The sequence below is a fragment of the Erpetoichthys calabaricus genome, chromosome 2 (assembly GCF_900747795.2).
Source record: "Erpetoichthys calabaricus chromosome 2, fErpCal1.3, whole genome shotgun sequence".
Lineage (NCBI taxonomy): Eukaryota > Metazoa > Chordata > Cladistia > Polypteriformes > Polypteridae > Erpetoichthys > Erpetoichthys calabaricus.
Window position 1 is genome coordinate 120859527 of NC_041395.2, and position 16989 is coordinate 120876515.

The following is a 16989-nucleotide window of genomic DNA, read 5'->3' on the forward strand; positions in this document are numbered from 1 at the left end:
TTTTAAAAATAATATTAAGGCATTGTTAGAGGCAGCACTACCAGCAGAGTAATATTATTGTTATTATGTGTTATTTAGGTCAGCAGGTAATCAATCCTGTTAAAGGACTAGTTTATTACTTATTTTAATGAGAAGTCAGGCACCTTTTATTGGGTAATTAAAAAGATTACAATACGTAAGTGTTTAAGGCAACTCTGGCCTCTTCTTCAGGCAGGATGAATTTCCTTGAAAGCTTGCATATTGTAATGTTTTTAGTTAGCCAATAAAAGGTGACATTTTGCTTGACTTCTCAGTACTTTCACAATGGCTAACATGGTACAACACCCTAGTACTTGTTTTAGTAAGTCACATTTCACTTTAACATAAACTAGTGGTACTGTCTGCCCACTAGTGACACTTTGATTAGAAAATGAAGTCCAAACACCCCCCCCCCCCCCCCCCCCACTCCACTCCCATATTCTACAATGCTCTGCCAGTTACAGCTCACAGAAAACTGATGCTTCTTATCCCAGCAGTCCTGGATGTCCATTCACAGCTAGCCATTTTACAGTAATCAGTTAACCTACCATTCACATAATGAGGAGGAAACCCCAGTTAAAACAAAGAGAACATGCAAACTCCACACTGGTCACACCTAAACCCAGCTTGGGAGCTGTGAGGTGGCCACCCAACAGGCAAAGAGGGGCAGAAAATCTCAGAAAAGGAGTTTACTAATGAAACTTACAAAAAAAAGAGACCCAGAAGTCCAATAATTCAGTGCAATTATTAAAGAAATTCAAAGGAATGGTTAGCCATGAAAAACAAAGAAAGGCAGTCAATGCCATCTTCTACCTTAAAGAACTTTCCATGTTGTAACCATCATATTGAAATATTAAAGAATACATGAAATGTCTCTTTAGTCCTACACCCTTGAAAATGCCATGTTTTTTTTTCAGGTTCCCAAAAGAACCATCCACATGAAGGTGTCAGAAGGAACCTGCATTTATTTAGATCCACAATAGGTCCTGTAAATAGTCATGAGCAGATGATGACAGATGTGTGGGTTCATGATGGTAAAAGGACTGCTGCTGTATACAGTAACACACACCAAGTTCAGGTTGTCCTGCTCTATTAGTATCCTGCTAAACAGCTTACTGTACCTTAAAGATTTCTGTTTGGTTCAAATTTTAGGAACCTTTTCAAAACCCAGAGAACTCATCTCGTATGCAAGGAACCCTTCAAAATAAAATGCTTCTTTGTCAGACAAGGTCTACAAGGAGCCATTACACCAAATTTTAAAACCTTTATATTTAAGAGTGCATGTCACATCCTAAAATTACAAACGTTCTGCAGTTATTATTTTAAAACATACGAAACTGTAAGTGACTATACTTTACAGGGAATCATTTAGTCTTTAAAAATGGGTGTGCAGCAGAAAGGGAGTCCAGGGCCAACTCTGATGTTCACGAACGTTTAGAACCCGTTTCTTTACTTCTGGCAAATCCAATATAAAAACACCACAAACATTACTCGTTTTCATGTTTTGTTGTCTCCAAGGTTATTTACCAAGGTTATTTGAGCGATGCAATGCAGATGTCCGGAACCAATGCATTTCAGCACCAAGGATAGAGGCTTCATAGTTAAGAAAGCGCGTGTCCAGACTGTACAAAAGGAAGATAACGATAATAATAGGAAAGAAAGAAAGAAAGAAAGAAAGAAAGAAAGAAAGTTCTTTTTGGTGTACTTGGTTTGACTGGCGCTTTTAGCGCTAATCAATAATATTAATAATAATGTCTTGTGCCCTTTTGACTTTCTTAAAATAAACGCCAGCCTTCCGTCCCATCCTATAAAACAATTAGATAAATCTTACTAAATTATATATATATATATATAAATAAATAAAGGCCCGATTCATTACAGAATTATAGGCGTTTTTCTTTGATGATTCTTCACAAAATGTTCCAAAAAGGATGGCAAATCCGTGAAGCTTGCAGTTTTGCTTTAATACAATAAATCGTTATAGAAAACCCCACTAATGGATGCGAGGAAAACAATATCAATATGCAGTTAAGATTCAAAGAGTTACATCTGCAAAACCATGACAAGCGGCAAGGTATCTGGCTTTAACATTGATTGAACTAAAATTAACTTTTACATAAATGGAACCCTAAAGGTTGCTATTATTATTAATTCATGCATTCTTGATCTTGCACCATTTATCCCGCATATTTGATTTTGCAGATGTCGCGCATTTTAGAGAACCTTCTGATAACAAAATACATTAAAAGTGTCAAATCAAGACACGCTCTCTTTTTTTTTCTTTCTTATTCTGTTATGAATTCCCGTCTCGGGTTATCCGAAACGAGGAGTGTGCTGTGCGCGTGGAGGGAGGAGGAGAGCGGGTGCTCTCATCGGTTTCCCATTACCAACATTGCCATCGTGTGCAGTTTTTAAACAATCTGCAGGAGAGACGAGGAATGCCGCAGAATTCTCTCAGTGCGTTAATCACTAAATCCTGAAGCGCTAATGGGCACAGCTAGTGGTAGACAAATAAGGAATAGGGAAAAGCCAACAAAAGTGAGAGGCAGGGCTGTGAAAAATTAAACATGAAAACCCAAATTGAAAGCCGGTTACATACCACCAATATATACAGCGAATAGCACAACTGTCACATATATAAGAGTAAACACTGACACGTACTGAACGGTCACAAAGGTGTCTGGACATTAACATTAAGATCAGAATGTTCTAAGGGGTGGGGGGGTGGGGGGGGTGGGGGTGCGGGTGGGCGGGGTTAGTGTTTGGGCTGGCGGTGTTACAGCGCATTCGAGGCGTGCAGCACAACCCCTGGCCGAGGGGGTCCGAGAACGTGCGCAGACTCCGGGCTTTCGCGTGAAATGCCACTTGTCGATCCGGCAACTGAGGACGTCGGGAGGCGCTTCCTTAGCCTAACCGCTTGGATGGACAGCTCCACGTTGCTGCCTTGGAGTCCGGTGCGACTACACGGTGCATTCGCCCTGACTTACCGAGCTACTGCTACTGCTGTTTCACTCGTACCGACCTGCAGGCGGGCTCTTTATATTCCAACTCTTGCGTCTCATTCATTCCAGCGCATTACCAAATACGGTCCTCTGATGTAAAAGGGTCTGCAGACGCCTGGCTTTTCCTTTTTAGTCACCTTTCTTTTATAGGAAATTCATTCATTTTGACTTCTACCGCTATTGAACCACGCCAGAGGAGAATAAAAGAATTGATTCTTAACGCGAAAAATAGAGGATGTTTATTTTTCCTCCCGATACAACGCTGCATGTTATATTCTTAATTCTCTATGGGATACACACTTGCCAAGCACTTAGGACTTGCGGGGATTTAATATGTGGAGAAAGCCAAGGATGCTGCATGTTCGGAAACACCAGCAGCCCTCAGATCAAATGCTGCAAGTTACCGCTACACACTTTTATTGACAGTGTTGGCTGGATAACAAGGAAACTCTCAGGAATCTTAATCCTGCTACTTCTCTTTGCCATGGGCTACTTCATCCAGCGCATCATCTGCCCGAGACCGCGGAGACACCGCGACAGGCAGGAAGACCCCTCACTACTGAACGGGCACACCACTGCGTCTCAGGATTCGTTGTTGGACCCATTTCACGAGCTCAGCGTTGTGGATTTCATACCCCCCGTACTGCAGTTACCGGCGTACGATGAAGTGAAATACCTGCCAACTTATGAAGAATCAATGCAAGTGGACAGGGACCGCTCCGAGGACGATTTGTTATCTTCGAGCGAACTGAACAGAACGAACGACAGACCAGAAGACAGGTCGGACAGTACCGCAACTCCCAGGACTACATGGAATTCGACTTAAACTGGATTATTTTCAGTCCCTTTCCACTTGAAAAATAAAAGGCATTGTAGTATATAAAGGATGCTTATTTATGGTAAAGAGCAATATTGAGTACCTCTCATATTAGGGCTTTGTTATTTAAAATGTATTTTTTATTTAACGCGTGGATAATCATGCATCCTCTTCTTGACAGGTAAATTAATAAAACTTGATACTGCACCGTTTTCTTTTGTGCCTTCTTTATAAAGTGAGCGGACTCGGATTATTAATAACTGAATGCGGTACGGAGAGAGCTAAGACGGGCACATCGCCACTATAGATAAGGGGGGAGGGGGTCTCGGAGATGGGGTTTCCTTTTAGGAAGTGGGACGCACCGCAAAGAGGAACTGCAAACAGGCTGCCACTTGGCACGTGGGGGGCGAAGCTACAATGGCATTCTGTTACCATTTTACACCTCCAAATTACTACAGGCATGCTATGCTCGTGTTTATCAACTGCTTCTTTTTACACAAACGTTTTCTTATCTTGCCAGTCGCGGGGTTTTATTAACGCATCCATTTGTTGCCTGCTCTACCATCGCTCGCTGGCGCAATCAGCAAAATGAATACTGCAGCAGCCCGGCCGAGTTCTAAGCTAAACTTGCAAATGAAGGAGGAGAGTTTCAGGGATTAGTCCTGGCAGCACAAGATCCGACAGTTCAGAAGGCTTTATCAAATAAAACGTCATGAAGATTTCACTTGTAACGAAGCAATCAAGACTGCTACATTATATAAGTAAATAGTCTTCCCATAGGATTAGAAAATGCTATTTGTTTAATTTGTTTTTTTCTTTATTATGAATAAAGTAAAATATATACAAGATATATCTACTACTCTACAATTTTAACAAAGAGTTGCGCTAACAAGTCTTCCACCTGTTTTAACCCTAACGAGATCACGGAGTTTTACTTTTATATTTTTCCAGCAGCACACCTACAAACACCAACCTCCTCTGTGTAACAAACACCTGATAAATGTCACGCCATAAATACAATCTGAATATTAAATATTTCAATTTTAGCTTCTTTCTCTGTGAAGAAATACCACAAATATGAAACTAGGAGATGCCACTGCATCACGTATCTATATATCTGTATTCTATATATATATATATATATATTTATATATATACATTATATATATATATATATATATACACACATTATATATATATATATATATATATATATATACATATACACACATTATATATATATATATATATATATACACATACATACATACACTGTACAGTACAATGCAAAGTTGACTGATGCCCTCACTCACAAAAAACACTACTTGTTGTCTGCCTATGGTCATAGCAAAAAAAAAAAAAAAACACAAACACAAACTTGAACATACATCTGATGAAAAACATAAACTAATTACCTGCGTAAACAATGTCAAGTGAAAATTGTAAACATCTCATAATGATATTTATATATATAGGATTATATATATATATATATATATATATATATATATATATATATATATATATATATATATATATATAATATTAGATATTCTATATAATTATATATACTCAGATTTACCAGTTTCAATTCAAAGGACTACATATTCCTGAAAAATTGTGCTTTGCGGCAATGACATCAAAAAAAGCCAAGTCGTTAGGAAAAGCAAAATTGAATCTAATGCAGGAAGGTTTTGTGCAATTGTATATAGCACATTCAAGAGTAAGCAGCCCCAGAGACCTAATAACATTATTACTACTTATTATTTGACTAATGCTTTCATCCAAGGCACTTGCAACATTTTGAGGTACAACTGGTGAACATTTCATTTATTTTTCCAATTGGATCACAGGCAGGTGAAGTGACGTGCTCATGGTCGTACAGTGTCAGTAGCAGGATTTGAACCCACAACCTCAGAGTCTGGTATCCTAGGTCTAAAGCCCTAAGCATTGCACCACACTGCCTGCCAATATTAGCCTTTGGTAAAAAGTTACATAGTACCATCTGATATATTCGAGTAACTGATGGCACCGTAACTGAATCCCACCTTCTTACAAAACAGCTAGTATTGTATATGGGCACAGGACTTAAAAAAATGTCTGCTTCTAATCATATCCATTTGTTGTATTTCTTCTCATATGTTTAAAATGTCACATGGTATATTACTAAAAATTAAGCATTTTGTATGTGAATAAGATCACCGTTTAAAGTATAACTTCTAAAAGATTTGAAAGTATTATCATATTTAGTAGTCCATACTATGTTAAATAAAAGATACTATAATGCTCTTTTATGAAATGCTATTTTTAAACAGAGAATAGAATATGTTAATAGTTGCAATATCAATATAACTTGAAGATAGGTATCTATAATGTTGAAATCTTCTAATCATATTTTTTATGAATGCCATATTACGAGATTCAGTGATTGCACTGCAAGTAGTTCTAGGTATGTAATGTAAAAAACCGTAATTCTTCATACATACAATCGCCTAAGGACTAGTCAGAGTCCTGGATGGAGAGCCACTCCTTTACATTTACACAATTACTGCATGCTAAAGGGGCCAGTCTGTCATTTTGACAATTTTCCCGAAACCTGCACACTCTTTTTAAAACAGTGAAAATGTACACATATAACAACATAAAAACTGCAAACTGGCTTAATCCTTCTCAGGGTTGAAGGTCACTGGACAAACGTCAGGCATCTTTGGGTTTAAGGTAGGAATTTGGTGTGGATGTGGTGCAGTATACCCCAGAGCCTTACACTCTATTGCTCTAAAAAGTTGCCAGTTAACATAACCCGTACATCTTCAGGATGATGGAGGAATACTGGAGTACATTATGCTACACAAACATAGGTAGAATGTGCAGAGTTTACACAGACAATGTTCTTTTGCAGGTTTCAAAACTAGTGTACTGGGTTTGTGAGGCAACAAGGCATAATCTGCAGCACTAGAGAAAAAGGCATCATGGTGACAAAATGTTTAGCTCTCACTGTCAGTGTGGAACTTGCTTGTTAGGTTAAGTTGGGATTGTAATTTTCCGTGTGAGTATACATGTAGGTTGACATCATGATGAACTGGTACCACATCTACTTCCACAGAAGGTACTGGGGTAGGCTCTGGCCCTTCATGTCCGTGCACTGGATTAAGTGGGCTTGAAAATGTTGAGTGTTCCACATTAAAGTGTATTTATTCAAATAATTATTAGTACATTTTCATATAAGTTTTAATTTGTTCAACATGTTTGTACACATTGACCTAGAGCACAGATGTAAAGAAACTTAGTTATGCAAACATGCAAAAAAAATCTGTAAACTGAATAATTTATGATTAGCGAGATTGATTGTGTAAGAAAATGTGTCACTTTCCTCTTCAGAGAAATAAAAAAAAAAAAAAAAAAAAAAAAAAAAATGAAATCACAGATTTACAAACTGTACAAACTCAAAAGATAAAATAAACAAAATTTTTTTTTTTACACAGATGGCAAAAAATGACTGTCATTTTCATATATATTTTTACCATATGTGGTTTGAACACAATAAAAACTCTTAATCACGAATGCAACATCTGCAATTGCACATTTATTACAAAAGACACATACTTCATCAGGTTTTATAAAATAGCATACAATAAAAATGTACATTGTGTTGATTTACATTTGAAATATTAAAAAGTTTAGTATGTGTAATTTTTTTCCAAACATACACGCTATACATACATACAATATATAAATACAAATAAACTACAAACACATACAGCATACTTGCATATAAATCAAAATTAAATAAAAAATTAAGATTAAATACCTGAAATTCTGTTTGATATTACACATTGGGACATAATACAAGGTATATATATGTTACACAACGATAATTGTTTTGTCCATTACTGACGTGAGGGTAGGCTGCTCCTCAATGTAGTAGTTGAGGAGGCTAAAGCCGATCTTTCACGTTCTTTAGATATTTCCATTTCAATTTTTGCTTGAATTTTCTCCCAATCAACTTCCACCTGTTTAAAAAAAATAAATAAATAAAAAATAAATAAAAATGCTTTATTCAATTCCTTATAAAACAAGTTACATAATATTAGATGAAAGCACACTTGAACTGTTAAGGCCTAAACTAAATTTTAACAACACAACTTTATACTCGCTTTCTTTGAGCAATAAAATTACTTCAAGCTTATATTGTGGGGTACAATAATGCTGTTTCAAAATGACAGGGTCCTTATTTGAATAAAAGTGGATATTAACATTTTAAACCAACACATATATAATGGTAAGTTATACTACCTACACCTTCAGAGTATTGCAAAAATCTCTTATTGGTTTCCTTTTTGCTGAAGTTTTCCAGATATTTTTGCCTGTGAGCCAAAACAGTGTCAACATGTGTTTTATGCTTTACTGCCAGTTCCAGTGCCCTAAAAATGGAAAAAGAACAGCAAGTTAGAACAGTTTAAAATTTCACAAAAATTAAACACTAATGGGATCTCAAGAAATGTATACTTAACATTTCTACAATTTATTTGAGTTTTACAGATGGCATTTATTGACTTTGAATCAAACAAAAGTACAATGTAAGACATCTTAAACTTAAGAAAAACAGATGTAGTTATATACATACAGAAATGTATACCCAAATAAATACCTTTAAAGCAAAGTACAAAAATGAGAAAACACAGACACACAGGACCAACAAAACATCAAAACTGCTACACCTCTGGGCCTTTCTAAACAAGCTGCCATACATGTAATGTACCACAAAGCACACACTTTCACTTCTCTGAATCTATGTCACTCACTCCTGGCCTCCACTACTTGAAAGAGAGTCGCCTTCTTATCACACACAATGACTTTAAAGTTACTAGTGGTGTGGAATTCTGCAAAACTCTTGAATTTCTTCTGTGGCTTTGGAGCCCATTTTAGAGAATATTAGGCTTGAACCCTTTATTATAGTCACTAATTTTAGCTTGCCTTAAATGAGCAACACATAATTTTACCTTCAAGTTAGGAGCTAGTTGCTGCCACTTCATAAGCTGAGCAGTTATTACTTGACCTTTTTCCAGTTCTGTCAGACCTCTCCCCCTCAAACCATGATTTGGAAATATTTGAAGCTCTCAGTCAGACAGGATATGACCTCTGTTTCTTCATGTGGATCAAGCATCCTTGGTATCCACTCGGATACCTGTCTTCTAGCATACATATGAAATCTGTCTGTCAAAGCACCAAGGCACCACACTGTTCCCTCAGCCTCTCCCTGTATTTCTCCAGATCACTAGTTTTCAGTGAATTTAGTATCTTTACAGGGTTCAACTCTCCATACCCATGTCCCTCTTATGGTACAGAGAGGTCAAACTACCAACCTACATACCCACTGAGATGTCTATTTTTTTTTAAGGCCTGGCTGGCCCTGCTACTATCCTGTAGCTCTCTTTTTCCATTAGCATTCAATGACACACACCCATGTGTATATGAAGAATGTAATGGATGGCATCCATGGACTGGCATCCCAACCAGGATTAAACCAGGATCCTAACAAGGCCGGGAGGCTAGTGTAATGGAAGGACCGGGGCAGAGGAGTATAGCTCAACAATTTCTCCCTTGATACACCTGATGACAGTATCCCTGGGTTAGTATACCTACACAGACACCCGCAGGGCACGCTGGGATTTGTAATCCTGTGGAGCAGCTCTTTTTGGATTCCAAGAAGGCTGGCAGGGGGAGCTGCTGGTACTCATAGTTCCTACTTTCCGGGACTTCCAGGACAACCAGAAGTCCCGGAAAGTACAACACTACTTCTGGGTCAACCGGAAGTAGTGTTGTCACAGTGCATCAGCATAATTGATGTACTCGATTATTTACATATGTCAGCTGGTGCAGCATATGTCAACACATTGCGATTTTACCAACATTCAAAAGATCAACAGGGCAGCTCCTAGTTCATGTTTAGGTCCTTCTTGTAAAAGACCACAGACAACTTCTAAAGTATAGGAGTACTTTAAGCAAAAGCCAAATAATACTGTGTTCTGAAAATGAGAAATGACGTATCATTGTAGCACAACAGCTGTACTGCAGCATCTAAGACAGAAGCATTCCAAAATATTTTATCAAGTCACTGCCAAGACAGTGCCACAAGTTCTAATTACTTTTGATAATTCTGATTGATAAACTGCTGCATTCTATAGTCATTTATCTTCCTGAGCACAGGCTTTCATAAAGGACCGGTCACCCCAGATTCAATGTAGTAGTAGGCAAGTGCTGAGTAACAATACTTTTTTCAGATGAAGCTTATAATTAGTTAAAAAAAAAAAAAAAATGTGTGACAGAAATAGCATATACTAAGCAGGATAGCATATTGTTAGCTAGTGATTATTGTGAGGTTTAAGATACTTTACTCTCACTTTATATTAGTTAGTTACCTATTATCAACATATGTCATACAATATATACTCTATATAACTCCAGTGAAACAAACATGGGCAAAAACTGTAAAATATGCCACTAACACACTATGATTTATAGGTTTCTTTTTATGGACAAGGCAAAGCAGTGTGGTTTAATTTTTCCAAAAAAGAAAAACTATTTTTACTTTAACTGAACTTTGCACTAATGTTGGACTACTAAACAGTCATATGCTTGTGTGTTATTGAAATCTGATTCAAACAAACTCCACTGTTACTTGATCTTGTATTTTTGCACTTCTAAACAGATCTTATCTATAATATCTGATTCAAATTATTCACTACTTTTGTTATCAAACATTTATTCATGGACTAAAAGTATTTTGATTTGGAAAGATTTTGAGTTTGCATTCTTTTTAATGCCCTTTATTACAAAGTACAGTGTTGATATTCCAATGACAAAAGTTTTTTATATTTACTTTTTGTTATTTGTGGTTTTCTAATGGAGTAATCCAAAATTTTTATTTTGAGCGATATGTTATTTATTAGATTAGTTGACTACTTGAAAAAATAAATCGCTAGACTAATTGATAAAAATATATATCTGTTAGCTGCAGCCCTACGCGAAGGTGCTTCCAATGGGCTATGCCAGAAGTACTCCTGGATCTTACATAAAAGAAGCAGCCCAATCTCAGCCAGGTGAGTCAGAGTTAGGAGGAAGAGGATGAAGCTTTCTGGAAGGAGTGGAAGGTGAAGAAAAACTATGGAGTAAGATCGCTGTCAAAAATAACTCGTAATAATATAAGTCAAAATTACATTTCACACATATCAATTACACTTGCGCTTCTGAAAGTTATGCTTGAGTCTGAAAATTATGCTTGCACTTCTGAAAATTGTGAGTACAATTCTCAAGCGTAAACAAATTGTCAAAAATACGTCAATGGACGCACAAGACATTCGCTATCGAGGAAGAAACAATCGGTTTTTGTTACTACGCATGTGCCACAAAGGTAGAATGCTGGAGTTATTTTTGACAGTGATCGTACTTCATACTTAGCCCGCTTACAGTGGCTCAAAAGGGCAAAACGCAAAAAACAAAATAAAACTGACACAATAAAATTAATTAAACAATGACAACATGTAGTTAACAGTACAAGGTGAGAGCATGAAATTAACGGCGGTGCGTTTTAAACTTTACATAACGTCTTAGCCGAGAGTCCATATGTTTGTTATATGTGGAGTTTGGTACATAGGAGAGCGAGATGTTGTGGAATGTTCCCAACCTTCGGATTTCTGCACTCTTGGTCATTGATTTGGGGTTGGGTGGGAGGCACGGGATTATGACCCCCCTGCCCCCCCAGAGGATATGAATATATACAAAACTACAAAGCAGATGTACAGATTGGGGGATTTGCACAATATAAACTTCTGAAGCAGCCCCTTCGTGATGGCACTGCTTTTAAGCAAGTATTTTTTAGAGCTCATGATTTTGCTATAGAAGCACTGACTTAGATTAACGACAGAGTGTGGAGAATGTTACACCCTTATAATGAAGGAATATTTAGGACAAATATGACAATAAATACACAATAAAATTAAATATAGGAGTTTGCAAGTTCTTCCCGTGTCTGCAGGGTTTCCTTCCACAGTCCAAAGACATGCAGGTTAGGTGCTTTCGCGGTACAAAATTGTTTGTGTGTATGTATGTTTGCCCTGCGATGGACTGGTGCCCTATGCTGGCTAGGAGGCTCTGGCAGACCCCTGCAACTCAGTTCAGGACTAAGCAGGTTTAAAAATGACTGACTGACATAAAGGAATAAGAAACAAACAGCATATTTCGTGTCCCATTTAATTATTTATACATGCATTTCATGTTGTTATTATTTATTTAGTGTCACATTTGACAATACTTTTATTTATTTTCATTGTATTTATTTGTTTGTGTACTTATCCATGCATCCATCCAATTTCTAAACCCACTTTATCCTAAGCAGAGGCAGAGTCACAAGGAAGCTGGAGCCTATCCCAGGAAGAATAAAACTCTTATTTCTTTTGTCTGTGCCAATTAAATATCACATACATCTCATATCAGATTACAATGTGCCAGCTTTACCAGTCAGTATGACCCATGTAACCATGCTGGGACAAGAAAAACTCAACTGGAATTTTAAAAAGACATCCATCTTGTCACAAACTTATTAAAATTAGGATGGTCCAGTGCCATTTAACTCTTTACAATGGCAACCAACTGAGAATCACAGTGAAACCTATTCATTGGAGATGGCAAGTTTGCCAGCCAATTTGATCCATGAACTCACTTTGGGGCAGGCAAATCTCAACTGCAACATAAAAAAGGAATCTTGTCATAAAGCTATGAAAATAAGGGTGGCAAAACACTGCTCAATTCTCTACAGAGCCTGTAGTTAAGTGAAGTTAATCCTAGTCATTAAAAATGGGAATGTGACAAATTTGCCAGTCAATTTGAGAAAGGTACTCACATTGGTCTGTGTAAAACTCAACTGCAACTTAACAAAGGTATCTGCATTTTCTCAAAACTGTGATAACTAGGGTGGTCCAACACCATTTAACCTTTTACAGTGCCCATTAAACATCACTGTTAATTTCCTTCATTACCAAGTTTGCCTGTCAGTCTGACCCACGTAACTGCACTGGGACAGCAAAACTCAACTGCACTTTAACAAAGGTATTCACTTTTCTCTGCAAATTAGAGTTGGTAAATGGCATACAACCCTGTATATTGGCAGTTGAATATCACATTGAAATCTCTTCATTAGATATATGGGAATATGACAGATTTGCCAGTCCATTTGACCCATGTACCCAAAGTTCAACTGTAATTAACAAAGGCATCTTTCTTTTCTCAAAACTAGTGTAGCCCAATGCCATCTAATCCTCTGCAGTGCCCGTTAAACATGTAATTCCATTTACTAGATATGGGAATGTGTGCCAACTTTGCCTGTCAATTTGACCGATGTACCCAACTCAGATATGACAATGGCATCTGTCTTGTCACAAAGTTGTGAAAATGAGGGCTGCCCAACATCACCTAATGGTTTACTGTGCCAATTAAACATCAGAGTACATCTTACTCGTTTGATATGACAGTGTACCAAGCTTGTCAATGAGCTGGGCAAAACTGAACTGCCATTTAACAAAGGCACCTGTCTTGTTGCAAAACCTTGAAAATTAAGTTGGTCTAACTCGATGCAACTCCTTGTATCCTATCCGGTAGAAAATGTGGAAAACTGATTTCTTTTTTTCCAAATAAAGGGCCTATGTTGGTGATGTACGTTAATATTTTTTCATGCTGCAGAATATTTTGACTGGCTCTTAACGTTGGATTCAAGTAACCGCTTTGAACAAGTTGTGTAAATAAGAAACTTCAGGCTCATGTGAAATGGTCATGTTCTCCCCATATCTCCATGGGCTTTATGACAGACTTCCCGAAGACTCACATGAGGAGTAAATAGAGGGTCCAATAGTGCACTCCCGTGATGGATTAGTGCCACCGCCTGGGCTGATTGCCCATGGATGTTCACCTAAATGCTGCTAGGGAAAACTCTGGTCCCTGAGACCTACAGTTAGACCACAAGCACACAACAACGAGGTGGCAAATGAACCTACAACCAAAGCATTAGCCTGTATATATGAAGTAGGATCGCTGTGAAAAATAACCCCATCGTTACACCTTTGTGGCACATGCGTAGTAACAAAAATAGATTGTTTCTTTTTCGATAGAGAATTGTACCTGTAAGTGTAACTTTCAGAAGCACACACGTATTTTTTAGAAGCAAGCATAATTTTCAGAAGTGCTAGCAAAGTAAATTTGACTTAAATTATTACGAGTTACTGTATTTTTGACAACGATCTTACTCCATAGAAAACAACTGGTGTGGGGCAACAAACACAGTTCCCTCCATAATCATTTGCACTCCTGGGAAAGATGAGTAAAAAGGGTTATAAAAAAAATTACCTTTTGGGGAATTATCTTCATCTGAGACTGAAAAAAATGACAGAAATCCAACCTTTAACTGATGTAAATTTATTTATGAGAAAACAATCTCTCATCAAGATGTAATTATTTTTAACAATACCACATGTGCCAGTTATTGGCACCCTTAGAAATTTTTATGAACAAAGTGTAACTAAAAAACTTTTTCCATCTACAGTATATCATACGTTTTAGCTTGATCAGAGTGTGTAGAAGCTTTCAAGCAGGAATCCATGATTTCCTCTAACTGGGTTATACTGTAAATATGAGGGGGCACAGAGGTCATATTCCCATATTATTTAATCAACATGGGAAAGATTAAGAGAACACACCATTCAAATGAGAAAAAAGTGTGTTTTGACCTTCATAAGTCAAGGAATGGCTATAAAAATAGCTATTCGACTGAAAGTTTGGGCAATAATTATTGAGTTTAAACCAACTGGAACTACTAACATGAGAGAGAGTTAAAAAATTCCTGAGGATCACTGTTGGAGAAATACAGAAATCCTTTCCTGTCATTTTAACTACAAATTTCTGCTACTGGAACTGTTTAAGCTCCACGTTCTATGTTCAGACGAAGTGAAAGTTGAGCTTTTTGACAACAAACACATAAGGTGGGTTTGGTATAAAAATAAGGATGCCGATACTGAGAAGAACTAGATCCCCAATGTCAACTATGGTAAAGGGTCTATGATTTTGTGAGGCTGGTTTTCCTCTAGAGGCCCTGGAAACTTTGTTAGCGTTCAGGACATTGTGGAATCCATGAAATACCAGGAGATTTTTTTTTTTAAATCTGCCTTTGCAAAGAAACTAAAACTGGATCATCATTGGATTTTACAGCAGGACAATGATCCAAAACATTTGTCAAAATCAACACAAAAATGGTTAAAGGAACACAAAATCAAGCTTCTGTAATGGCCGTCTCAATCCAAGGACTTAAATCCTATTGAAAATCTGGGGTGTAAGCTGAAGTGGACAGGGCAGAAGAAGGTACCTAGGACCCTGGATGATCTGGAGAGATTCTGTTAAGTGGAATGGTCTCGAATTGCCTGCCCTAAATTCTCCAACCCAATAGGAGAAGATGCAATGGTGCTTTATTGGCAATGGAAAATTGTACAAAATATCAAATGCAGTGGTGCTAATAATCGTGGCGTAATTGTGTGGTTTTGTTAAAATCATTTCTAAATGGGGAATACTTTTTTTCTCATAATAAATTTATTTCAGTTAAATGTTGGATCTCTCTCATTTTTCAGTGTAAGTTTAAGATAAATCATTGTAATTCTAATTACTCATAATTACTAATACTTTCAGCATATATAGAATATGAATAGAATAACAGCATGAAGGAAGTGTGGGATGGGATGAAGATCATCACTGGCTGTAGCTCGAAGCGGGGTGCCACCATCGAGAGAGATGTGAAGGGAGCAAACCAAATGAACAAATTCATTAACAGGTTTCACCACCCTAACGCACTCTCACCTCGGAGTACTACACCCTCCACCCATCCTTCTGCTGATACCAGCATAGGAGAGACATCCCCACCAACAATTACAGCAGCGCAGGTGAGCAGAGAGATGAGGAGACTTTGTGCCAGCAAAGCAGCGGGTCCAGATGGAGTATCACCACGACTGCTGAAGGACTGTGCGCTGGAGCTGGGGAGTCCTCTACAGCGCATCTTCAACCTGAGCCTGGAACAGGGGAGAGTTCCGAGGCTTTGGAAAACATCTTGTATCACCCCAGTCCCAAAGGTATCACGTCCTAGTGAGCTGAACGACTTTCGGCCTGTCGCTCCGACGTCACATGTGATGAAGACCATGGAGCGGCTGCTGCTTCACCACCTGAGGCCACAGGTACGCCACGCCCTCGACCCTCTGCAGTTCGCATACCAGGAGAAGGTGGGAGCGGAGGATGCCATCATCTATATGCTACACCGATCACTCTTCCACTTGGACAGAGGCAGTGGTGCAGTAAGAATGGTGTTTCTAGAGTTCTCTAGTGCCTTCAACACCATCCAACCTCTGCTCCTTAGGGACAAGCTGACAGAGATGGGAGTAAATTCATACCTAGTGGCATGGATCGTGGACTATCTTACAAACAGACCTCAGTATGTGCGCCTCGGGAACTGCTGGTCTGACATTGTGGTCACCAACACAGGTTCGCCGCAGGGGACTGTACTTTCTCCGCTCCTGTTCAGCCTATATACATCGGACTTCCAATACAACTCTGAGTCCTGCCACGTGCAAAAGTTCGCTGACGACACTGCTATCGTGGGCTGCATCAGGAGTGAGCAGGAGGAGGAGTATAGGAACCTCATCAAGGACTTTGTTAAATGGTGCGACTCAAACCACCTACACCTGAACACCAGCAAAACCAAGGAGCTGGTGGTGGATTTTAGGAGGCCCAGGCCCCTCCTGGACCCCGTGAACATCAGAGGTGACTGTGTGCAGAGGGTACAGACCTATAAATACCTAGGAGTGCAGCTGGATGATAAATTGGACTGGACTGCCAATACTGATTCTCTATGCAAGAGAGGACAGAGCCAGCTATACTTCCTTAGAAGACTGGCGTCCTTCAACATCTGCAATAAGATGCTGCAGATGTTCTATCAGACGGTTGTGGCGAGTGCCCTCTTCTACGCAGTGGTGTGCTGGGGAGGCAGCATAAAGAAGAAGGACACCTCACGCCTGGACAAACGGGTGAGGAAGGCAGGCTCTATTGTAGGCATATATATTATAATAA

General features: G+C 38.4%; 2 protein-coding genes across 2 annotated transcripts in view; one reads left to right on the forward strand and one right to left on the reverse strand.

The window, feature by feature from the left end:
* Nucleotides 1-2835: 2835 nt before the first annotated feature.
* On the forward strand, nucleotides 2836-4044 carry LOC114643002 (uncharacterized membrane protein C3orf80 homolog). Its single transcript, XM_028791727.2, has one exon. It carries the CDS (start codon nucleotides 3256-3258, stop codon nucleotides 3844-3846), a length of 591 nt encoding a protein of 196 aa, XP_028647560.1. The 5' UTR covers nucleotides 2836-3255; the 3' UTR covers nucleotides 3847-4044.
* A 3347-nt stretch (nucleotides 4045-7391) lies between these two features.
* Nucleotides 7392-16989, reverse strand: part of ift80 (intraflagellar transport 80 homolog (Chlamydomonas)) — a 246937-nt gene continuing 237339 nt past the window's right edge. The window contains exons 19-20 of the mRNA XM_051923320.1: nucleotides 8135-8258; nucleotides 7392-7847 (exon numbers count right to left, since the gene is read on the reverse strand). Of these exons, the coding sequence (XP_051779280.1) occupies nucleotides 7725-7847; nucleotides 8135-8258 (247 nt within the window). The 3' untranslated portion in view covers nucleotides 7392-7724. The remainder of the gene's footprint in view (nucleotides 7848-8134; nucleotides 8259-16989) is intronic.